The 26,621-nt window shown below is 35.8% G+C and overlaps 1 protein-coding gene across 2 annotated transcripts in view; it reads left to right on the top strand.

The window, feature by feature from the left end:
- Positions 1 to 24,760, top strand: part of TAPT1 (transmembrane anterior posterior transformation 1) — a 53,140-nt gene extending 28,380 nt beyond the window's left edge. For both annotated transcript variants that reach the window (XM_008574214.1, XM_008574215.1), the window contains exons 4-13: positions 414 to 549; positions 1,907 to 2,004; positions 2,186 to 2,255; positions 9,311 to 9,391; positions 11,975 to 12,084; positions 13,907 to 13,966; positions 14,362 to 14,430; positions 17,404 to 17,480; positions 21,596 to 21,756; positions 22,566 to 24,760. In XM_008574214.1, coding sequence (XP_008572436.1) covers positions 414 to 549; positions 1,907 to 2,004; positions 2,186 to 2,255; positions 9,311 to 9,391; positions 11,975 to 12,084; positions 13,907 to 13,966; positions 14,362 to 14,430; positions 17,404 to 17,480; positions 21,596 to 21,756; positions 22,566 to 22,795 — 1,092 coding nt within the window. In that variant the 3' untranslated portion in view covers positions 22,796 to 24,760. The remainder of the gene's footprint in view (positions 1 to 413; positions 550 to 1,906; positions 2,005 to 2,185; positions 2,256 to 9,310; positions 9,392 to 11,974; positions 12,085 to 13,906; positions 13,967 to 14,361; positions 14,431 to 17,403; positions 17,481 to 21,595; positions 21,757 to 22,565) is intronic.
- The last annotated feature ends 1,861 nt before the right edge of the window (positions 24,761 to 26,621 follow it).

Here is a 26,621-nt window from a genome sequence, read left to right as displayed (position 1 = left end):
CATATAATGAACCTCAAACAAAAACAGTGAATGTTCTTTACAAGTATTAAGTGTGAATAAAGAATTTTAAGTTTGAGTCCTGAGTCTAAACTTAAAGGGCTGAAACCAGAAGAACATTATTTTGATGTGCTCTCAACCCCTTTTATTTTTGCCACTATGTAAGACTTTCCATGTTACCAGCATAGCTAATTAGACAAAACCTAATTCAAATTCTACAAATATTTGAGCATTCACTATGTGTCAGAAAATAAAGAAATACGACCATGAATAAGTAAACAAAGATCCCTGCTCTTCTCGAGATGACCTTCTACTAGGTTCTAAATTAGTGGATCTCTAGTATTTGAGTTGCATTTGAATTTTAGTAACATACTTAAATGGAATATAAACACTTTTCTAATAATTTTCCTTTTTAGGTTGCTGATCGTCTGTTTTCATCTTTTGGACAAGATATATTAGATGCTCTCTATTGGACAGCAACAGAACCTAAAGAAAGAAAAAGAGCCCATATTGGGGTGATTCCTCACTTTTTCATGGCCGTTCTCTATGTCTGTATCCTTCTAGACTTATTGGAAATTTTAAAAGTCGGTGGATATTATACCTTATTTTATTTGATTAGCCATTTCACAGATTAAAAGATTTATATGTCTGTGTGTATTCTGAAGATTGATGTGAAATGTGTGCTTCCTTTTGAGGAATTGGTTATAATAGTAATTATAAATTAAAGAGCTTCATTTATGCACAACCCTTTGAGCTACTAGAAAACAGTTCTATTCTCAATGTAACTGATTATAAGGAAAGATTTTATAATGAAGTTAGTGTATTTATATAGATGTATGAGTATGTAACTTTTTCAAATTTATATTATAATTTTTCTTGAAATTATCTTTAAATCTATGAAATCTTTGTTATAACCTTGGGTTGGAAAGTAAAACGTGAAATTAGTTGGGAGGAATTTTGGCGGTGGTGGGGGGAGCGGGTATGTGCGTGCATGGCTACATGCACGAACATGCATGTGTCCCTGGCTTAAAGCTTTTCGTCTGGAGAGTAAATGCTTTACTATATAAATAGTGGGCATGTGTGTATGTACCCATTCATATACATTTCACACATATACACACCTATCCTTATGTTCTGTATGGAGTCAGGACTCATTCACAGTTATATGACACATTTTTTTCTTACTCTTTCTGAAAGAGTGACACTTGAAAGAAATTGGGTTAATGCTTGAGAAATTAGAGACTAAGTGGAAAGATAACCTGTAAGGGTAAAATCTTGTTGCAGTTCTAAAAGAGAAAAACAGTTTCCATTCTAAGATATTAATTAACTATTCCACATGTGATATGAATATAGTTCTGCAGCTTATGGATACTTCAAAATGACATACAAGGAATAATCTTAATTATTAGACATTTCTTACTGTCTTACATTCCATGTCCCCTAAAGAACCAGAGAAGAAAATCACTTCCAGACTTACATCTATTTTGTGTTCTTTAGAATACAAATTTTCTTAGTTCAGAATATATAGTTTTAAGTTTCTTCTTTCAGTATTTACCATAATTTATTTCTTTTATTTAACAAACTTCTTTGAGGGGCTGTTTCCCAAGCACTGTGCCAAGTCCCAGAGATGCAGAAAGAACAAAATAACTCTGTTGCAAAGGACTCACAGTCTTAATAAATGGATGCATGGAGGTTTGTTTCTACTTTTGTTTTATTTGGATTGCATACATATTATCCTGTCAAATGTATATCAACTATAGCTGATGGGGAAATTAGGAAGATAATAAATGTAAGACTTAATTTAGAAAGCATAGTCATCTTTTTCCCCATTATTCAGTTTCAGAATTTTATAGTATTATCTGTTAATACAATATGAAAACACACTGGTTTTTCCTTGACAGACTGTTAGTTTTGCATGCAATTCTTATAATGGTTCAAGCAACAACTCTCAATGTAGCTTTTAACTCACACAACAAGTCGCTGCTTACTATCATGATGTCTAATAATGTAAGTATAAGATTTTCTTTTACATTTTTGAGGTTATACAGGTGCTTTAGCAGCAATATTCAGGATGAGATAAAATTCTTTGTTCTTTATGTTATTTATTCTCTAGGAAATTTTGTATGTAGCATGTCCATTTTTAAAGCTGTTATAATGATAAAAGTGGTATCTCTGCTTACTATTTCAGTTTGTTGAAATTAAAGGAAGTGTTTTCAAGAAGTTTGAAAAGAACAATCTCTTTCAAATGTCAAATAGTGGTATGTACAATTATATTCTACTTGCAGCTTTATGCAGTATTATTTTGCAATTCATTCTCAAGCCCTGATGTCACATTACCTGTAGGCCACTATTTCTTTGACTTAAGCTGCATTTTCTCTTACGCTATCTCTTTACTGAGTTTCCTTCTTATCTTTAGTTTAGGTAATCTCAGGACATTTAAGATAATGAAAATTTAAAAACATTTGTATAGCACCATACCATACTTTCAGAAGCTTCTCATTAGTGCAGAAATTTCTCTGCAGAAGGTTATATTATTCTTTTTTATAGATGTGGAAACTGAAATACAGAGAAAGTAATTTGACTTCCCCACAGTCACTCACATAGCTACTAAGAAGAAAAATATTACTATAAATCTCAGATTGTCTCTAAGTTCTTTAGATTTTTCATTTATACCTTACTCCCTCCTTTCTGGTCCTAAGAAGTATGAAGACACAAAATGTATCCCTGGAGGCATAGGTTTTTCATAATCATGAAAATCGGAGCAGCATAGTGTAGTAGATCTCAAAGTGTGGTCCATGCAGCCCTCAAAAGGGGTTCCTGAGACCTTTCCAAGGAAATAAGGATGTGAAGACCTTATTTGTCTTCCTCACCATGTTGACATTGCACTGGTGGTGAAAAGGCTGCAGTGCCTTAGCTAAAATAAAGACAGGTGTAGGACAGAGCGGGGACATCTGAAGGAACTTTACTTGGTAATGTCCTTGAGTTAGTGAGGGTGTATCAAGGGGAGGTTGTGGGTGTTGTTCTCAGAGCAGCACTTCTCAAATTTTTGAGTCTTGGGACCCTCTTACAAATTAGGAGGATCCCAAAGGGCTTTTGTTTATATGTCTATCACTATTTATCATACTAGAAATTAAAACTGGGAAGTTTCTTAAAAATATTACATGTTTACATAAATAACATTTTTATTTAAAATAATTACATTTTCTAACTAATTTTTATTGAGAACAGTTTTTTCAACAAGTAGTGCTGAAATATCTGGATAAAAGTTAAAAACAAAAATACCTTTGACCACCCAAAAAATTAATTCAAAGTGATTCATAGCCCTAAAATTAGATGCTAAAATAAAAAAGCTCCTAGAACAAAATATAGAATAAATTCACAACCTTAGTGTAGGCAAACATTTTTAGAGACTATACAAAAAGCACTAAGTATAAAAATAAATAAGTTGGACTTCTCAAAATTAAAAACTTATGCTTATTAAGAAAATTCAAATGAAAAGGCAAGCTACGCTGTTAAAAGATTTGAGATGCATATATGTGACAAAGGATTTTTTGTTTCCAGAATATATAACAAACTCTACCAATCAATAATGAAAGGACAATCCAATTTAAAAATGGGAAATAGACTTGAACAGACATTTTGCAAAAAAAGATCTATAAGTGGCCAGTAAGCCCATGAAAATGTACTCAGTATTACTAGGGAGAATGTCACTAGTGAAATACATAGTAAAGCCATAATTACATGTCATTATTCACCCACCAGAATGGCTGCTGTTGTAGCCAGACAGTGCCAAAAGTTAATGAGGATATGACAGTCTCCTGTACTGATGGTGTGATTATAAAATATTACAACTGCTCTGCAAAATTTTTTGGCAGTTCCTTATACAATTAACTGTTTACCTACTTTATAATTCAGCAGTGAAAACACTTTTACAGTAGTACCTGTGAAAGAATTATTATGGCAGCCTTATTCATAGTGGCCCAAAACTGGAAACCATCTAAATGTCTATCAACAGGAAAATAGATAAACAAATTATGGTGTATCCATACCATGAAATACTCATCAGCAATTAAAGGAAAAAAAATGAACTTCTGATATATTCAATTGTATAGGTCTCAGCATTATGTTGAACAAAACAAAAGCCAGTCACAAAAAAGTACATGCTGTATGATTTTATTTATATGAGGTTTATGAGCAGACAAAATTAATTTATGATGGTAGAAATAAGGGCAGTTGCTTATTGGGGATGGGGATTAACTGGGAGAGGGTGCAAGGGAGCTTTAGGGTAATGGAACTCTTCCATATTTTAATTAGAGGATGGGTGGCACAGGATGTGCATTTCACTGTATGTAAATTTGACCTCTATATTCGACCATGAAAATAATGGCATATAAATATATTAAAGCAAATGAATGTTTAGAATTATGGGAGATTTGAAAACTAGGTTAGAAACAAAAAGGACAAATGAAAGATTTTAACACGAAAGTCTAGACAGTTCTGTGGGGCTATGATGGACCTTAGTTCTCAAAGCTCTGAGAAGCAGTTTGTGTTGTGTCTTTCTGTGTATTAATATTCCTCTCCTTTCAATTGCATGCTGCCAAGCACCGTGAATTTGAAATGAAAGAGAAGAGGGAAGAAAAGAGGGAGGGGGCTAAGTTACAGAATTTTTTGTTAGCTTTGATAGTTAAACACGGAATATATTGATTCAACTATAAGTATTTCATATGTTGCAAAAATCATATTTTTATTAATTTGTATTAATATCTTGCTTTCAATAGGTTCTCTTTATAGAGCTTTGAACTAAACATGCAGATCTTAGGTTTTAAGGATTTTCAGTCTTGAAATTGTAAGAAGGAGATTGTGAGTGGTTTTTAACCTTATCACCAGCATGTTGATGCAATTAATATCCAAACAGTTCCCCCAAATTACATTCTTTTAGCTTACAAAGATTAGGGATACAATATTTGAGGTTTAAGAAAACTCTTTAAACAATGGCATACTGATCAGGTGTACATATCAGTTCACAAGAAATTCAGGAGTTTAGGCTTAAAATAATAACTAATCAGCACCGAAACAGTTTTACTTATTGATGTAAGAAGTTCATCTTACAGTGCAAGGTGGTCTGCATTGTACCCTTTGGAATAAATAAAGAATAAATAGAATAAAGAAATTAACTTTATGCTAAATTAACTTTTAAAACTCACTCCCAAGTAAGAAATATTGCATATGATACTCAGATATTAAATGGAAAGATAAGAAATCACCGAGAGCAGCTTTTTACTTTTTTTTTTAACTTTATTTTATTTTGTCAATATACAATGTGGTTGATTACTGTGGCCAATTACCGAAACCTCCCTCCCTCCTCCCTATCCCACCTCCCTCCCAACAACCTCATATCTGTTCACTTGTCGTATCAACTTCAAGGAATTGTAATTGTTGTGTCTTCTTCCCTCCCCTCCCCAGGTTGGTTGTGTATTTATTTATTTATTTATTTATTTTTAGCTCCCACAAATAAGTGAGAACGTGATATTTCTCTTTCTGTGCCAGACTAGTTTCACTTAATATAATTCTCTCTAGGTCCATCATTCTTTTTTATAGCAGAGTAGTATATACACAATGGAATACTACTCAGCTTTTCACTATTAATGTGAGTACATTGCCTCCTTTACTCTCTTCAGCAGCTACATAGTGAGAGCCAGTCAGCCAGGGTGCTTAAGCAGCAGCTATTTCTTTTCTTATGGCAATTTTCCTATGGATTTTTTCTCCCTTAGAGTTTGAGCTGCCAAATACATAGTGTAAGATTTAATACCTAATGCTGGTTTAATGTGGAAGACTCTGTTTGGAAATTTTAGAGTAACTTTGTCCCTCCCAGTATTAGCTGACTGTACATTTTATTTAGAGGAATTGCCTGAGGACATGTGAAATGGAGTTTGGTTAATAAAACCAGACTTTTAACAATTTATCATTTTTTCCACTTCATTTTAATGTAGGCTCCAGCTGAATGTGGAACCCAGGGCTTTCTGATTTGCATGCTTGAGATGAAAAATTTTGCATAGTATTTTTACCCACTGATAATGTGAACTGTGCATCCAGAAAGATCCATCACAAGTGAGGTTGATTTGAAGTAAGGTTCTAGCTCAAAATGACTTCATTTTTAAACTCTTAACATAAGTCTGTGTACCTACAGTAAATTTGAATGACTGCTGAAAATATTCTAACACATTGAAATGTGACTAAATGTGTTAAAAAATATATATATCCCTATTAGTAGTAATGTAGCAGGGAAAAAGGAGCTTAATAATCTGGATAGCAGAAATATTTAAAAACCATTAATCACCGCGTTTTTAAACTCCTTCATAAAGGTTAAGAGAAAACATTCCCATTTTGGTAAGAGTTTTAATTTTTAATCAATGTAAGAGTTCAGTTTTAATCAAAACCCTGACTGTTTTGAAGATATAATGTAAAAATATTATTGATTGCAGTATTTCTCTAACATATATATGTTAGGTTATCAGTGTTAGAATCTACTCTTCTTATAAAAATCTTATTTATTTACGTAAGACATTTTATTATGGAAAAACTTTTTTAAAACTTGAGTATACTTTAGTAAAGCTCACATTTTTTAAAAGTCAAATTTTGGCTTCAAAATATTTATGTAAAACATTCAAATGTAAAAAAAATCCCTGAAAGTACAAAAATTAAAGAGTGTTTTCTTTAATATTCACAACTGCCTGATTTTCATAGATTGATGAGTTCTTGAAATAAAGATATAAAAGAAAGATATTAAAAAAATAAAGATAAAAAAGATATACTTATTTTTTATGGTGTTACTTTTTAATCTTTAAACTTACCATCCTTCACATACTTCATATAATAAAATTGCACTTATCTACCAGAATTTATCAATTTTTATTCATCTCTACCATGTTGTGAAATAGTCTGCTTTTCTAAAGCCTATTTTGCCTTAAATAACCTTCTAATCGGTTTTTTCTTCTTTTATCTGTATCCTTAAAATTGAAATGATTACAGGCTAGCAACTGCCATGGTTAGAGAACCAAATATGATTAATTTACATACTGCAATTGTTTTTGCTTTATTATATTAGAGTTCATAGAAGTTGTCTTGTTTCAAATAGTGTTTTAAATTTTTCAAGGTAATTTCTTTCCAGATAATTCTGTAATGAACCAAGTTCATAGTATATACCCATACTTAGTGGAGGGGTAAAAAATAAGTATATTTCTTTGTTAAATTTGTTTACAAATAATTAATTGTATAGAATTCCAATTAAAGGTACATTGAAAAATTTAATTAATCCCATGAATTAAGATCCACATTTTAACTGTAGGTAAGTAACAGAGAATGCATTTTGTGTCACACTTTGATGAGAATTATTCCAGGGCAGACTTTTCTTAGTTTCCTTTACCCCATATCCTTTTTTAAAAATTGCAGAATAAATTACATGTGATCTAGAACTAGTCATAATATGTGCACTTGAAAACTCCACATATTCTTCCACATACACTTTCTTCCAATTGTGTTATACCCTTCAAGGGGATGTATCTATGCTCTTCACCTTGAGTGAGAATCACTGTGTTATGAGCTCACACCCCAAAACATGGTTTCATGAGGAATAACTCTATAGTTTCATAAATAGAACAGTAATATGTACCCACTGGGCTTAGCGGGAATAAAGGCATAGCTCAGACCTATCACAGATAAGAATATGAGCTACCCTGGAAAAGAAGGGGTATCAGCAACTGACTGGAAGAGTTTAAGGATTTCAGGAAGACACAGGGGTGACAAGTGTCCGCTCACTTATAGAAACCAGGGTTTTGCTGTGAAAAAAAAAAATAATTTTGCTATAGAATAATAGGAAAAGGTGAAAATAAGTAAAGAGGAGCAAAAACAGTTCTGTGAAGGACTTGAAGGTGAAATTGGGATGCAGAGCAATCATAGGAGGAGCCGCAGTCGAATGGTGTGGGTGAGACCCGGAACAACTGAGACAGTGGAATAGTAGGGAAGTGGCATCAGAGGGTATAAAAGCTTTTGAGATGGGTTGTTATTTGAGAGAATGTTTCGAGCCACAGCCTCCACCATTAAATAGACAAACACGTGGGTGTGCCTCACTGCAGACATGGATTTATTCCATTTCATTTCTTTATCACTTAGTATCTTAGACTCTATGAGAAAATAACAGCTTAAAAAGTGAGATGTGCACCACAGGAAGCTCCCTGGACTCCCGAGCTGGGGCAGTGGGGGGCTAAGGGCCTCGGCCACACCCCCTCGACATCTGCAAGCTCAGCGATGACCAGCAAGCTGCCACCAGAAACACCCCAGGCTCCTGAGCGAGGGTGTTGGGGGGCACAGGGCTCTAGCCACACACCCCTGACATCTGCATCCAGCCCAGCAGTGACTGAGCCACCCCTGGAAGCCCCCTGGTGTCCTCTGCAGGAATGAGGGGGGTGTCACAGGTCTCAATCACGGCCTCCTCCTTCTTCCTTCTCCCACCCTATTTCCTTTCCCCTTCCCCTCTCCCCATCTCCCTCAACTGCTCTGCAACAGCATCTTAGAGTGTAAAAAAAAAATAATAAATAAACTTAAAAGTGAAATACGTAAACTGGTTTTTAGCAAGAATTATTTGTTGTTACTAAATTTATTCTGACTAATCTCAGAGTATGTAGTTATTCACTTATGTTAAATATCATTATGAAACCTAATTTGGGGTTTCTTTTTTCCTCAAGTTTTATATATACCCTAAAAAATTCTAGTGTAATACCAGTATTCTCTTAGCTAAAGGACTCCTCAGGTTTGTACTTGTATACTTACTGTTTACTAGATTAGAAATAGTCTGGGATACAGGAGTTTTATGTTACCCAAAGTCTTGCATTTTACTCTGCTTCTATTTTTTCTTCTTCTGTAAAGTGAAAACAATTGTCGTATGTCCCCAAAGACCATTGGAGGAATCTGATGATCCAGTCTGACCAGTTTGATGGTTTAATATTTTTTGAAGTTTGTAGAAAACTGGAATTTTTATACTAGAATTATGTTGGCAAAAGAAATAAATGGTTCACCAGTGTAGCACCAGCTATATATAAATAGTATATTTATTTTGCAGTCATTTATACGTAATATAATAATTATGTTCTGACTAAAAGTTGTTCTATATATGTAATATACAAGGATAATTCAAAAAGTTCACAGAAAGATTCGTATTATCTTTCCATTTTTTTCACAAACTTTTTGAAATACCCTTATATTATTACTATATTATTTATATGCACTGTGGTACTTATATGTTGGATTTTTTTTTCAGATATTAAGGAACGGTTCACAAATTATGTGCTTTTGCTAATAGTGTGTCTAAGAAACATGGAACAGTTTTCTTGGAATCCAGGTAACTATTAACAAATACAGTGTTTTAAACCAAACTTATTCTTTCACATGGAATAAAATGAATTTTGCAAATAACTTCAAAAGACTTAGCTGTTCCATTGTTTGGGTATTGCCAGTACCTGTTTAGGTAGACTGGATCAAGTATGTTCTGTGTGTGTGGTATGAGCCACCATTTCCCATAAGCTTCAACGCGCTGCACTGGGTGAGTGTGCCCTGATAAGCACTGCAGCTCTTGGCCCCTCTGTTTTTAACTGTCATGTGCTGTGGTTACCTAACTACAGTCAGATTGTTGTCATTTTAGGGGCTGTGCAGAAGAACCTTTGCTCTTCCCTAATGATTGTCATTTACCCATTTACTGCCTGTTAATTAGTATTTTGAATAGGAATAAATAAGTAAATAAAATGTAAAGCTGTAAATGTTACATATATGCATCTCTGAATCAAGGCTGAGAGGAAGTTGTCAAGATGCCATGAATTTTCACATCCATTCCATTAGCAGACATTCACTGAGCAGGCACAAGGCTAGGTGCTGTGACCAATGTAAAAGTACTAAGACATTTGTAGGACTCAACAGGCGAATAGGGGAGATAGGTAATTATGATGCAGAAGTGCAGAAGTTAGCTAGATGGGCAAAGGAACACTTGCTCAGGTATCTCAAGTAAGTTAGAGGCTTTTTTATGTCTAACATTTCTGTACAACCTTTTTCTTAAGGAATGAGAACATGTTTTGCATTTCTGTTATCCCCAGTATTATGAATGTTATAGGCATCTAATAACTTTTTGTTAATTTATGTTAATTCATTGCTAGTTTTCACATACCTATAAAAAAATCAGAAACAGATATAAAATGAGATATATGATTTTAGAAATGTATTTCCAGAAGTTATTTTCTTTTTTTTTTTTTTTTTCCCTTTTTGTCTTTTTTCATGTCCGGCAACGGATCGCAACCCTCAGTGTCGCGCCCGTACCGGACCGGACCGGCAACGGGATCGCAACCCTCGGTGTTGCGCCTGCACCTCACTCAGCCAGTGAGAGGGAACCGGTCTGTATGTGGGATCCGAACCCTCGGCGGGAGCGCCACCGCACTCCCAAGCGGCGCACTGTAGCAGTGCGCCACCAGGCCGGCCCAGAAGTTATTTTCTTATAGAAACCACAAGATCAAATGATATATCTTACTGTGGCTCGATTCTAATCTGATTAGATCCAAAGGCTGCCAGATGTGTGGCGGGAAAGCCTCTCCCTCCACACTCATACCTAGATTCTTTGTGTGCCTGGATTCTTTTGATGAATGGTGGTGTATTTGTTTATAACCAAGTTAGCTAACAGGAGTCCACGAAAGGCAGAGTGGACTGTGTGGCTCATCCCTGTGGGGTCCACTTGGGATCAGCAATCCCAAAGCAGGGTTGTTACACCAAAGGACAAATAATCCCTAAGCCTCCTGACAACTAGATGTTTGTAGTCACACTCATTTGTACTGTGACTTCCAACCAATTATCTTAAGTTTCCTTTATCACTGCTGTGGCAGATAGTATGATAAAAGAACTTTCTTTATTGATTAATTCATCATTCTTTCACTTTTTTTTTAGTTTTTTAAAAATTTTCTTTTTTTTTTTTTTTTAAGACCAAAATGCCATTTTATGGAAGCTTGCCATAAGGATCTTACTAGCCATTTTGTATGCCAGGCACATTGCTGTGTACCATTATCTTATTTAATTCACATAATAATGACATATAGACACTTTTGTTATCCTTATTTTATAGATGAGGAAACTAGAATTTAGATTATTAAGGAACTTGCCCAAGGTCATATAGCAGTTAGTGGCAGAGTTTATCATTGGAAGAGGTCCCCTGATTTCCATATCCTCAACATGATGCCAGACTCACAAAAGCCGCCTTGTGTTGCCAGCGTGCATGGCCTGGCTGTCTTGTCTCCACCCCTCCTCTGGCTGCCCAGGTCCTTGTCAGTATTCCTAGCCATCTTTTTCTTGTTCTGTCCTACTCTTTCATCCTTCTTCAAGGTCTTAGGAGGTTATCTGTGGGTGGTTTTATATCAGTTACTTAGTTCTGAATTGACATTTTAATAAATATCATAAAGTTGCAAAAATTTAACAAGTTACATCTGTATGACAGTGAAAGTAAGGATGGATCAACATCTTTAAATCATAGTGATAAAAGAGAGTAAAAAAGTACTCAGTTGACATTGGCATGCTATTGCTAGCTATTTACTGTCGCCTTGAGGCAGCCCTAGAAGTAAAGGGTTTCCTAAGGAGCCTGCTTAACCTCATCATCCCACCAGATTGTAGGCTCCATGGAGGGAGGGGCTCTGCTCACCACTGTGGCCTGCACATAAAGTAGCGTGTGGCACATAGAAAGTACTGAATATTTGTTGAATGAATTACCCTTTAACTTGATTAAGTATGGCTCTTTTGATAAAGGTTTTAATTGGTTGAATTAGTTCTATATCATTGTTTATTGAAAGTATTATAGTTTTGCCCTGTGTAGATTTCAGATTTCTGTGCTAGCCCATGATATGGACTCTGTTCATATTAAGAGATTTAATTGTCTCACTCTTCCCATGCTTTCCAGATCATCTCTGGGTATTGTTTCCAGATGTCTGTATGGTGATTGCATCAGAAATTGCTGTGGATATTGTAAAACATGCCTTTATCACCAAGTTCAATGACATTACAGCCGATGTATGTATTTTAATAAGCAATTTAATGTTTAAAGTTTACTTCTGCTTCTTAGAGTTATAAAGTTATAGAATAGTAAGTTTAGGTTTACTGCATTTATGAAGATAATAGGAGATTATTACTACTTTAAAGTTAGAATTGTAATTTTAAGTTTCTAAAAATTATTACACCACTGAAAGTATTTTAGTGTATTAAATAGTCCTAGTTTCAAATTTTTGGGTTAAAATGTAAGTGGCTAGTAGTTGAGGTCGGTGTCACTAACTCAAAATTGTCATAAGCTGTTAATACTATCATAATCTGTTTAAAGTTTTTAAAATCATATTGTTTCTCTTTTAAAAATTAGACCATCAAAACTTTTCTCTCTGACTAGGTTTTCAAAATATTTTATATTTCGGGCTGGCCTGTGGCTCACTCTGGAGTGTGTGGTGCTGATAACACCAAGGCCATGGGTTCGGATCCCTATATAGGGATGGCCGGTTTGCTCACTGGCTGAGCATGGTGCTGACAACACTAAACCAAGGGTTAAGATCCCCTTACCGGTCATCATTAAAAAGTAATAAATAAATAAATAAAATATTTTATATTTCCGGCTGGCCTGTGGCTCACTCTGGAGTGTGTGGTGCTGATAACACCAAGGCCATGGGTTCGGATCCCTATATAGGGATGGCCGGTTTGCTCACTGGCTGAGCATGGTGCTGACAACACTAAACCAAGGGTTAAGATCCCCTTACCGGTCATCTTTAAAAAGTAATAAATAAATAAATAAAATATTTTATATTTAAAAGTTGATTATTTTGTGTGTGCAGTTTTGAACAGGTTCCTGACAAGTTCTAAAAGAGCCTTACATTTTTCTGGTTTAAGCATGTGCTGAAACTTTTAGAGATTTGTTTTATATTGTAACCAGATATTCTGTAGAATTTTCAGAAGTAGATTTTTGGCTTTAGGCTCATAAGATAGTTTCCTAGTACATTTCTCATTCTTTACTCAGTCCCAAAATGAACATTAGTTTAACAGTTTTCTATATTGTATTGGATTATACTTTCAGTAAACAGTTTTACTGTGATACTTATTGTTTTATTTCAAAAGACAAAAATTTAAATCCAAATGCAGTTGCAACTGCTGCATTTTAATTTGATTATGGGCTTCTAAATGATTTAATATATGTGAAGAAAATACGATTTTGCACCTTTTTATAAAGCATTGATAAAATAATTTCACCATTTCCTCTCTCAACTTTCTTAGTATAAGTATAGAATGATTCCCTTTTCACAGAATCATTTTCTCAGCATCTGAAATCAAAATTAATAGGCTTAATTCAAGTAGTGCAGTTTTTAGTGGAAATGACAATTTACAAGTGCCTTCATAACTGTGTTCCCTAACTCAGTTTTATATCTTGCACATTAGCATCCATTTTTCTAAGAAGTCATTATTATGGTTAGATATATAGTAATCATAATTTTTTAAACTGTCCATAAAACTTAAAATTTCATAATAATTTATATGTATATATTGCATTACTTACAAAAATTTTAAACTCTCACTCCTATCCAAATTCTAAACTCTCAGGATCATAATCACTGAATATTTACTTCTCTTTTAAGAGACACCTTTAAAAGGTCGGTAAATGTAATAGTTCTGGAGGACTGAGGCTATGTTTTACCCTGAGTTGTGGGAAAACAAATAGAGAAGCCATACCCAGATGTCCCCTTGGTCATTAGCACTAGTTCCTGGTTGATTATTAACCGTTTTTATCTCAAAGTCTAAATCTTGTCACATTATATATTTGCACTGTATTACTTAATATCTCATTGTTATTTGTCTTTAGGTCTACAGTGAATACAGAGCCAGCCTTGCTTTTGACCTTGTTAGCAGCCGGCAGAAAAATGTGAGCATTATATCAAAGGCATAGTCTGAAATTAACTCAAGAATGGTTTAATTTAGCATGGAATATTATTTAGGGGAAAACTACATAGACGTAAACTTCCTACTTATCTTTATTGTTGACACTAAACATTTACAAACTGATGATAATAATAATAATACTTAACATTAAATAGTGTTTGATTTTCGTAGCATTTTAACAGTTACACAACTTTGTATTTAAACTTCTTCTGAACAGAATTTCCACATCATTTTACTAAATTACGTAATAGTAGTCAGGTTCTCTTCCTGCTCGTAGCCTCACCTGTTTAGAACATTTGCTGGTGATGAGTGAATAGTACTTGTCAAATGCTGTTTAAATCCCATAAGTCTGAATCCTTTTCTTCTTTCTCTGTCTAGGCTTATACTGATTACAGTGACTCTGTAGCACGGAGAATGGGCTTTATTCCTCTCCCATTAGCTGTTTTAGTAAGTCCATATGTTCTCTGTTTTTTGATAATGAGAAAGCAATTATTATAAAATACTAATAAGTGGATTATCAATAAGTTTGTCTCAAAAGGACTTGATGTAAAAACTAAAGATAAATAACTTGGAAGAAAGTTTTGTTTTAAATGATAGCATTATCCTTTTGGATTTTGAGCCATCTAATATATAAGTGATTTTAAGGAACTATTTCATGTAAATGGCTTTCCTAACAGTGAGAGTGCTCTTTTTTGCTAACTCATTTGGCAGAGGTTTTTTCTTTTTTAATGTAAATAACTGGTGGCAGGAATTGATGTGGCCACTGTAATGCATATTGGTTGCAGTGTAAATTTATCCAATGGTTCTAGAGGGCAGTTTGACAGTGTCATGCTTTAATGCGGTAATTTCAGTTATTTAGGAATTTGTTATCCTGAGGAAATAGTTATAAAAGGCACACAATAATTTATGGGCAATGCTATGCATTGCAGTGGCATTTATACTAGTAAACATTTGGAAACAAATGGAACAATTTAAATAAATTATGATATGCCCAAATGAAGATATATTCTGTATCCATTGTAATTACTACTTTTTAAAATTTTTCCAATGTTTTTACAATGGAAATTTCTTTTATACTCATGAAATATCATGTATTAAAAAAAAATAATAGCACTGAAATTTACTGAAACAACCCCCCCCCCCCCCCCCCAAAGTTATCAACTTTGAATTTTAATGAATTTCTCAGAATGGCCTTGCCAATCATTACTGGCCAAATCAAGCTGTAATAATATTATTTAAGAGGATTTGCTGGCTGCACCTGTACTTGATTATGTTCCTTTTTGACTACCTATTCCCACATCAAAACAAATGCAACCATCTTTTTGCCAAAGGGCATCATCTCTTATAGATGATGCAGTCTTGTGCAAATCAGCTAAGCACTGTATTAAGAAGTTCTAAGTCATGCCAACTGTATTTTAGACCAGTTTGCCAGACGTTTTTTAGATGATGGATAATTAGTAAGTTTAATGTTATTTCAATTTCATTGTGACTTTACAGATAACCACATCCTAAATATTTTTAAATATATTAATAACTTGTTTGGGAAAAGTAACTCCTAGAATTTGGGGAAAATGGAGGATTTTAAATAGTAAAATTATTTGGTAAAAGTTGAAGGGATTGATAAAATATTAAATTCTTCTACATTTATTCCCTACAACCAGAAACATGATACGTGTAGTGTGAGGGTAAACCTTGATTGCCTGATTTTTTTTTTTTTTTAAAGGATTGAATAAATGGTTGGATTTAAAATGGCCCTGTTTTGCCAAATAATAATTGACTTATTTGTCTAGTAATTTACTTGCCAGAAAACCCTATTCATAATTGTATAAATTTTTTAATCTGGTATTTTAAATCTATTTTCAGTCTTTGTTTTATTCCTTCAATGAATTTTTATGGTTGTTTTACAAAAAGATTCATCCTTAACTGATAATTGATTAACAAAACACTTCTGGAAGACCTCCTGTCTTCTCGAGGGGGATTATGTAGTTACACAACAATCCTGGTGCATCTCCTGTGCCACACTCTTCTCACAGAGCTTCAAAGTGGTGCCTAGCTTTACCAGACATCTGGGAGCCTCGAGGAATGTACCGAGTCCTCAGGAATCAAGTTAATTCTTTAATTAAGGCACAGGATGACAGTGCTTGCTTCTAAGTGTTACCTTAGGTCCTAAAATTAATTCATATTCAAAAAAAAGGCAAAGAAATCATGTATTATGTTCTCACAGACATTAGACTTTGGGCATGTGTATTGTAAAAGTTACCTAATACTGTACTAGATAAAAATGAAGTCATTTAAGCCTTAAATGTGATCATTGGTTTGCCTTTCATATCAATGAATAAAATCCTAAAGCCACATAAACTTCTATCACAAATGCCTGGTACAACAGTTCTTTCCCTGTTAGAGACTGTGACAGTTGAGGGATTCCCTGTCACTCTTCTCATAGTGAAACTTTATCAAACATACGATAATTCATTCCCCATACCTCCTCCCAGTTGCTTGTTTATTAAAAGCATTTTTAAAATATCTTTTCCAATGTGTGTTATGGTATTTATTTAAGATACCCTAATAGACTTCCTTTTGATAACTTGACAGTACTAGACAAGGTCAGTTCTCCTCCCCGATTCTCCATTTCCATGTAGCCGTCCCCATAGACCTTAATATATGGGCACAGCTGCGCCTGTAATGTGTAATCATTTTCCCTCAACTAGTCCCACCAGGTTTATTCAGCACACTTCCAAGGATAATGCTGTTACTCCTGCATTTCTGTGAGATAAGAAAATAGGTGTTTAACTATAAGTATCCAAAAGAGACAGAAATTTTCAACTGTTAAGTAATTAATTTTTTTAATAGTGTTTAGTTTTTTGAAGCAGTATAAACCTCCTAAGGTTCTGTTTTCTCTGTGCTCCCGGTGAGTTAATAGGGGTATTTAAAAGAGTCAAAGAACAAAGGACAAGAAAAAAAAAAAGCAGGAATAACGGAAATGCTCACCAAGTAGTCCTTGCTTTGGTAGAGATGCATGTAGCAAGACAAATTCATTTGTACTTTCCACGATAATTTTTTTGTTGTAAAAACCAGCTGATCTGCATCTGTGTCCAGTACAAGTAAACATGTTGTTTGTGAGCTAGGTTTAGTGTCTGACTTCAGAGAGTCCGCAATAGTTGAACTGTGACACTGGCCACAGGCATCCTGGATTTGCTTGAACAAATCTAAATCTACCACAGAAGATTTTACATGCAGGCACATTTTGATAGGAATCAACAAATCTAGAACTGCCTTCTTAAATTTAGACAAAAGCCACAGGTGTGTACCTGAAGTATTAAAATCAGCATGGAAAAATCTTTTATTTAAATATTAACTAATATCTCTGTGGTTGTGTGTTCTGTTTGTGTGTTTTTGTTGTTTTGGTTTGTTTCTGGCTAGCTCATCAGAGTTGTAACAAGCTCAATTAAAGTGCAAGGAATCCTGTCTTATGCCTGTGTCATACTCTTCTATTTTGGGTAAGATTAACTATTCTTGAATATGTTTCTAGTTATGCAGTAAAGTATAAATGCAAGATGTGATGGAAGTTACTAACACCCCAATCATACTACCCCCCCTCTGTCTCAGGGGCTCTCTTAACCGCTTGTACCTACAAGTGTATTTGTGATTCAGTTAAATTAAAATACTGCTTTTTGGTGGTAGTATTAACAGTACTTTAGATTTTATTTTAATCTTTAATAAAATCTTTTACTCAAAGCCCTTTTTGCTTATGATTTAGGTTTCACCTGTATTTTTGTTTATGAGAAAAAGTCTGTCATTGCAATGAGATATTTTTCAATGTTTAAAAATATCTTTGATCTTCTAGTATGTTTGCCACATGTAATTATTTAGCACACTCTAGGCCTGTGTCATGTAAACCCAAAGGTGGTGCAGAATGTAGTTTCTTCGCCTATGGCTGGCTGGACCTGATGTGCAAGTTTGTTAGTCTCATACAGCTTACAATCTGGTTGGGGAAGACAAACAGTAAACGAAGAGCTAAAACAATATAAGATAGTAATAAATGATCTGAAGAAAACAACAATATAAAATGATGGTCTTGCCATTGTTAGTTTTCTCAAGAAGTGAGTTGATGATAAAATAGCTTTAGATTAACTTACTCCAAAAGAAAACCGGAAACCTGTCCAGGCTTGCTTATGTAGGATGTGTCAGGAGTTATGCTCAGGAAGTATTCATGTGTAAGAGATATCAGATCTGACTATCTCAAGAGGAAAAACGTGAGAGGATATACCTAGAGTAAGCAGTAGATTCACACAGAATCTTCCCGTAGGAGGAGGTTTGATGTCCAGAGATGCCTGTGGTGTTGCAGTTTCGTGTTTTGAGTGTATATTCTACATTATTTTCTGCCTGGTGCCCAGCACGCTGCCTGGCACATAGCAAGTGCTCAGGAAGCTTCTTTTGAAGCAACACAATAGTAGTCACTATGCTTTCCGATTGTCCTTTGAGCACGCTAAGTAGTGAACGTTACTCCCAGCACCCGCCCTGCCCGTCTCAGGCCTCGCCCTTTGGAATGGTGTTGAAGTGCTGCAGCTGATATCAGTGACAAACAAGGGAAGATGTGGTTCTGATCAGATTGCACACCATTCCTATTTTCCATTTGAATGAGCATGTGAACGCTTTACTGTATGTAGGAAACTCTTTTCAGTTTTTTGACATTAAAAACATGAGCCTCTCCTTTAGTGGAACAAATTTTCACACCACTCAAAGTTCATAGCACTGTGCCATGTTTATGGAAGTGATACTGATGTAATTGCTTCCTTCTTTGTTTAACAAGCTAACCATTCTAGTATTTTTCTTTTGATATAAGCAAATCAGGAAGTAAAGCACGTATATGCTACATCTGAAAACCTTTGTTTAGTAACAGTTGCCTGTGCATAATTTACCAGGGATGTGCTTTAATCTGAATTACTTAAAATTCAGGACATCCATATCCCCTCCCATGTCGTCTGCCTCCCAGCATCTCATCCCTTCTCCACCTATATAGTCCAGCCAGACAGATCTGCTCACTGGCCTTTCCAATCTGCTCATCTATTCTGATTATCCTTGTCTCAGGGTAATACCCAGATTCTTCTCTCCTCCTTCAGAAACATTCTCAAAACCATGTCATCCATGAAACCTTTGTTCATTAATTCCACCAAACCCAGGAATCTCCCTTCAGCAAAAGCAAATCAGAATTCAGCTGGGCCCCTGACATAAAATGCTCTGCTTCTTCCCCCGTCACACCCAGTCTGAGTCTCTTTCCCTGCAGACCGTTGCTGCAGTGGAGGGAGGCTCACTGGCCTCCCCTCCCTGATCCATTCTGCACTCCTCAGGGGCGCTGCTAGGTGTTGGGTGCTGGGCCCAGGCTGGTCTAGGGATCAGCCAAAAAGAAGACAAGTACCCTGCCTTGGTGTCGCTGAAATTCTGGTGGACAAATAGACCTAACACCAGACAATAAAGTACCTCTAAGGTGACGGTTGGTAGTAAGTGGTATGAAGAAAGACATAATCATGTGAGGAGATGGGGAACGACAGAGGCGCCTGCCTGAGGAAGAGCCAGCAGTGGAAACCTTTCTGGTGAGCTGGTTTTTCAGCTGTGCAGATGCCTGGGAAGAGAGCAGGCTCTGCAGAGGGGACACAAGACACGGCTGACAGGAGGAACAGCAGGAGCCAGAGCAGCTGCAGCACCACAGCCCACACAGAGCACTTGGGAGAGGATGGCCGTGCAGACATGCCATGGGAAGGCCCCGGGGGAGGGAGACCACTGTAGGTTCAGAGCAGAAGATGGCCAGACCCACAGGCTTCTTGCAGCAGCTGCTGTGTGGAGAATGGACTAGAGCGTGGCAGGAGGAGAAGCAGTAGTCAGGCCCAGACCCAATGTTGTTATTCTTCCAGGGAAAGGTGACCAAGGCTGGTATGGAAGTGGTAGCAGTAAAGTGGTACGGATTTGTCCAGTGGGTGTACATTTTGCTGGTGGAGCTGGACAGGACTTGCTAATGAACTGATTGGACAGGAGATGTGATGGAAGAAGAATCAAATACAATTACTAAGTTTGGGGCCCAAGCAGTTAGGGTAGTGGAATTGCCATTTACTGTGATGGGGAAGCCTGTGAGAGAAGTATACATTTGAGGGTTTGCAGGTTTTGTGGAGGAGGGAAGGGTTTGAATCAAGAATTGTGGTTTGTATTTGGTAAGTTTGATGTGCCTATCAGACATCCCTAGGCTGTGTCAAGGAAGCAGTGAAAAGGGTGAGTGAAGAGTTTAGGGGAAAAGTTGGAGCAGGGGTAAATTTGGAAGTGTCATGTGCACAACAGGTAGCAGGTACTTGCGGCCATGGATCTGTGTGGTCTTTGATGTTTGCATTCTTAGCTCCTGGAGGAGGGGGGCTGGGGACCGGAAAGGAAACATTGCAGGCTTCCTGCTTTGGCCCACATCCAGTCCCTCCTCAGACTTGTCCTCACTGACTTGTAATTTCATGTTAGTGCCAGCTTTTCATCTCAGGCACAAAAAACAGCAATCTACTTTTTGACTCGTTCTAAACCTGGCATCTAGGTCCTGGATTCTGTGTCACTTAAGGCCCACTATATGTGAGAAGATACCAACATGAGGTTTTTTTTTTTCTGGAAGTGTATGCCTGATTCATATCAAATGCCTTAAAATATTATATACCATTTGACCCAGAAATTACACTTCTGTAATTATATATCCAGAAATTTATCTGAAAGAAATACAGATTTAGTGTAAGTTTTCTTAATCAGAAACTTTTTTAATAGAGACAAAATATTGGAAATAATCTAAATGTCCAGAAATAGCAGCTTTTGGGGGGCTTTGTTATATGGTAACCCATACAGTAAAATATTATAAGGCCACTTAAAATAATGTCACTGAGTAACATTGACTGATATGGAAAAATAGTCATGGTATATGTATTGTTATATAAATAACAACAATAATAATAAAATAACAAAATTGCTTAACATTTCTTGCTGAGCACTGCTCTAAGCACCTTGCCTGGATTGTCTCCATTCTGTACCTTGCCCAGGTCCATACAGGCTCTAAGCAATGGAGTCAGGACTCCACTCGGACACTTCAACCAGGGCCAATGCTTTGGCTCCTAACTTCACCCCTTTACTGCCTTGCAAAATAGACTCTGTTTCTGTACAGTGAGAAAGCACAAATAGAGGTGTACTCAGGACAGATGACGACTGAAAGATAATATACCAGATGTTACAGTGATTATCACTGGGATGTGGAATTTTAAGTTATTTTATTGTTTTCTTTTTTGCCCCTTTGCATGTACTAATTGTATTTGTTTTGTAATAAGAGAATAAATGTTTAGTTTTTTAGTACCAGGAAAAACTTCTAACTGGTTTAATTCCTATAATGAGAACTAAGGAATTTATCAAAAGTTTTCCCTCATGGTAAAGTAGCCTCAGGAAAGTCAGGCTTCACATAGAGAACATATACCCCAGACTCAGGTCCTCTGCCTGAAAGGGCCTGTCCCCTTTCACCATGCCCACCGCCTTCTCATTAGCAATGGTAGTGGATGGAGTTCGTGGTTAATTTCAACAGCAGTTGTCTGTTTTGTTTCTGGTTTAGGTTGATATCCCTGAAAGTACTTAATAGCATCGTGCTGTTGGGGAAATCATGCCAATATGTGAAGGAAGCCAAAATGGAAGAAAAGTTGTTTAATCCTCCCCCAACCAGCATGCCAGGCAAACCATCCAGTAAATCACAGAGCAAATGTAAATCCTCTCAAGGTATGTTTGGGTCTTTTCATTACTTCCTTGAATCGTTTTCAAAGAGTTAATTGTCTGAACTCTACCTAGTAAAAAATCATTCTTCAGTCATCATTTAGCAATGTTTTAAAGATTTGGTTTCACTTTAGGTGTTTGGGTTTTTTTAATGGTTATATTTTAGATCTCATCACATGTCTGTATGACTCAGTGCTCTGAGTTTTTACATGTATTCATTCATTGTTTATTAGATGATTATCGAGTACCTATTGCATTCCAGGTCCAGGGGATACAGCAGTGGTGGGAAAAGTCCATGTCTCTGCTCTGGTGGAGTTTATTCTAGTTTGTCAGGAGGAGAGGAAAAGAAAGAAATACGTGCTGTGTCAAGTCATAATGACTGCTGAAGAGAAAACTAAAGCAGGATCCTAAACTGAGTCTACTTAGCCCACTCCGTGATGTCCGGGGGATAAGAGCAGATCGATCTTAATTTTTCTGGTCTGGCAGCAGTCATATTAGGACTTGGTTATATAGGAGAGAGTTGTAATATAGGAGTTCTGATTTTTCCAAAACTGGGTGGTGGTATTATTTGTATGATGTGATCAACATAATATGCCCTGCTATAAAATTTTGGATGAACAAACAGAAATGGTGTAGCTTCTAAGTTTTCATTTTAAATTACAGCTGCTTATACAACATGCTATTTGGTTATCATTTGGTTTATCTAAAAGCATGGATAATGGACACTTTTTCAGTACCAATATATTGGTAAACTTGTATTTATTGTAAATTGAGGGGAAATCTTTTTCTAATTCAGTGGATGTATTTTTCCATAGGCCTGTCCATGGAAGAAAACCTGTCTGCTTCAGTCACCAGCCAGCCTGTTCATCAAAAGGAAAATGTTATACCGTTACTTGTGACAAGCAGTTCTGATCAGTTTCTGACAACTCCAGATGGTGATGAGAAGGACATAACGCAGGAAAATTCTGAATTAAAACACAGGTCCTCAAAGAAAGATTTGTTAGAGATAGACAGGTTCACAATTTGCGGAAACCGAATTGACTGAATTGTGTGGCTCCATGTGCTGAAGATGCTGGTCGTGGGGCAGCAAGTGCTGTGCTGCCAGGATGGACAGATGCTAAAAATGCACTTAAATATTTATTTAAAAACTTAAATTATTAATGGCAAGCAAATCTTAGTATTTTTCTTCCAATAATGTGGTCTGGCTGAAGGTCAGATCATGGAACAGCAGCAGCCTCCAGCCTTGACTCTCTGGGAAACTTGATGGATTATGAAACTTTCTACTGCTTGGCCAAGCAGCAGCGTCACTTCTGGGACCTGAATGAAGCAACATGAAAATCTCTTTTGCTTTATCAGTTTGGGCTTCCAGAATGTTGAATTTTGCCTCAAGGCCTTGTCAGTGTAAGGATATACCAGGAAAACTGTGGAGCTTTTACCATGACATTACCTTTCCAGTCTCATACTATTTTCACAGCTTTCAAACTTTACTTCATCTGCCAAAGCGTTAAAAAAATTACTAAATATATGTCAAGATAAATGTTCTTACCACCAGAATAATCCTTGAAGTTGTACCAGAATTAATCAGAATAAAAGGCTACCTTAAATAAGATATGATGAATAGTAGCATTTATAGAAAACAACAACAACAAAAACCCCTAAGCCAGTTCATTTATTTAAAAAAGTTAATTAATGAAGGTTATACATCACTGAGAAAATGTTTCATAATTTTTCAGTTTATTCTTTAAAGCGAAATGTGAGCTGTGTGTCATTTAATTGCAGTGGATGAAATAGAAATTTCATTACAAAAAGGTACTTTTTATATTGAAAAAAGCAGAGCAGTGTTAACTTTAAGGTATACTTAACTGGTTTTGCTTTAAAACTAATTGCTTCATAAATTATTACAGCTAAAAGGATTTGGTATTTAAGAGGCTGAAAATTGTCAATGTACAAAATTCAAAACTGTCCACTTTCGCTGAATTTGTTTAAGTATCAGTTTTAAAGTAAATGTTCCAAGTGGATTGGGCAGCATCATCTTGCTTGGGCTTATAAAATGTGTTGGTCCTGTTTGGATATCCTGTGCTGGGGTGTGACAGGCCCGTGACATTGGTAGAGGACCTTGTGTGAAGTCAATAGGGGTATTTGAGACATGGGGGTGGCTATTTGTGTGTGGATGTTGGGAACAGCAACCAAAAAGTGCTTTTTGGTTTTGTTTGAGATCAAGATTCCATTTCTGCTTAATTATTGGTCTGTGGCCTGCATCATAGGACAAGTTATTCACCCCATTTTATCTTGGGAATCCATTCTGCATCTCTATAAAAATTTTACAACTTCATGTGTAAACACTTCTCATTTCAAAATTGTCTAGAAGATGGTAATATTAACTGTTATTTCCTTTGATGTTTTGATTTTGAAGTTCAGCTCTTGTGCCGATATTTCAGGCATGTATGTGCAGAAGGCAAATTTTATGTGATTTGTTTATTTCCTGGGTGAAATATAATGCAAGCTTTAATGTTTTGGCATGTTCATTTGAAATCCAAAAGTGAATTTTAATGTTTTGCATTAACTGAAGAAATCTGAAAATTGATGTTGAGGAAACTGTACAGACATGCCTTATGAAACCAGGAAATATTTTAAGTTAAAAATGAAAAGATTTTTAATTGTTTCATGTATGTTTCAGTGGAGCCCAATTTAGAATTATTTTTTCCATCTCCTTTTCAACAATGAAAGGAATAGTGTCCGTGGTCAATGGAAATATGACTAGTTTGTGGACAGCTTTGCCAAACATAGCCCTGATCAGAGCAAGAACATGGTTTGGACATATCTTTCAATCCTGCTTGACTTACTCTGTTATTGTGCTGTCATTTGCGGAAGATTTTCATTTCCTTAGCAGATGCTGTTGGGAATTCAGGATGATGTTCATTTCTTCTGTTATAATGGCATTCAGTACTAATTTTATAAGTGCATCTTGTGTGAACCTCAATAAATTCAATTTTGTAATCTTTTTTAAAAAGGTCACTGAATTTATTTTAAGAATGTTTACTGCTGCATTTGGTGGAGTGGATTTCCCTCTCTGTAATAAGAATTTATTTTTAATTTATAAGTAATCTTAATTTGAATTCTTTTGTTTTTAATGGAGACAAAATGTTTAATTCTGTCTTTGAAAAAATAGACAGGCCTTGATCACAGACCATTTAATATCTCTCAACAAATGAAGGTATTTGCATTTTACAGGTATTTTTAATATTACACAGTGTGCTTTTTTTTCACACCTGGGAGTCAAATTCAAGACAGTGCTTTGTTTAAAAAAAACCTAATTAAGGCAAAACATAGGTCAGACCCCTAATAGCTTTTTCTCTGGAAATGAAGTGTAAATACCAACTGACATTTATGAGCTTGTACAGACTTCCTTGTGGACTTTGGCCAGTGTTTAGATTTTATATTCATTATACATAAACATGAAAGAGATTTGCTATACTTAGATCCTCTAAATATATCCTGCCACTCCTGGTAACTTGGCAGAGGAGGAGATAAATTCAAAAAATAATTTAAAATCACTACATTTTGGTAACAAAGATTTGTTACCTCCTGTGTGTCAAGAACTATTCTACAGGGTGAGATCAGCAATGAACAAGATAAAGTCCCTGCTCTTTTGGGGAAGACCAAGAGTAACAAGTCAATGAAATAATGTCTACTGGTCACACATTGTCCCACGACCAAATGATCTCTCAGGCTTATTTCAGTACTAAAATAAATATAGTTCTCTAACATTTTTATGTGAATTTGATTTTTTTTTTCTTGTTGGGTTTGCTTGAAAGAAGATAATTGTTTTACAGTTCTTCTAGAAAATAGAAAAAAACAAGAAAATTCTTTTTCACTACAGATTGCTAGCTGTCCACCAGAATCTGCTGTCCTGTTCATAAGCATAGAGTTATAGCTGAACATGTAGCTCCCTAGTTGGTGACTACATTCCCCAGCCCCTCTTGCCAAGTTAGTGACTACATTCCCCAGCCCCACATGTGGTCAAGTGCCTGACTCTCACCTAGGGATGTAAGTTGAAGGGAAGTATGCCATTATCAAGTCAGGACCCTTAAGACAATGGGTGGGTCTCCTTCACCTTCTCTATCAGTTGGAGCCCAGAGAAGGTGATGACCTTGCCCCAATCATACAAATAAATGCACAGTACCTAAGGGTGGCAGAGCCACACAAGTGAAGGAACCTGGGTCCTTGAATGCCTCTGTGGAGCAGAGTTGCAGTCAACTTGGAAAACTCAGCTTAAAATCAGTAAATGTGATACACCACATCAACAAAATCAAGGACAAAAACTATATGATTATCTCAATAGATGCAGAAAAAGCATTTGACAAAATTCAACATCCCTTCATGATAAAGACTCTCAGTAAGTTAGGTATAGAAGGAAAGTATCTCAACATAATAAAAGCCATATATGCCAAACCATTTGTCAATATCATCCTGAATGAGGAAAAGCTGAAAGCTTTTCCCTTGAGGAAGGGAAAGAGACAAGGATGCCCACTCTCACCACTCCTATTCAACATAGTACTGGAAGCACTAGCCAGAGCAATCAGGCAAGACAAGAAATAAAGGGCATCCAGATTGGAAAAGATGAAGTCAAATTGTTCCTCTTTGCAGATGACGTGATCCTGAATATAGAACAGCCCAAACTCTACAAAAAAGCTCTTAGAGATGATAAATGACTAGTAAAGTTGCAGGATACAAAATCAACACACAAAAATTGGTAGTGTTTTTATACTCCAACAACAAATTAGCAGAAAAAGAAATCAAGGAAGCAAACCCATCTACAACAGTCAAAGAAACCCCAAAAACCTAGGAATCAATTAAAGAGGTGAAAGATC

The sequence above is a fragment of the Galeopterus variegatus genome, unplaced genomic scaffold (assembly GCF_000696425.1).
Source record: "Galeopterus variegatus unplaced genomic scaffold, G_variegatus-3.0.2 Scaffold1014, whole genome shotgun sequence".
NCBI lineage: Eukaryota > Metazoa > Chordata > Mammalia > Dermoptera > Cynocephalidae > Galeopterus > Galeopterus variegatus.
The sequence above is the reverse complement of the archived record's forward strand: the minus strand, read 5'-3'. Positions and strand labels throughout refer to the sequence as shown.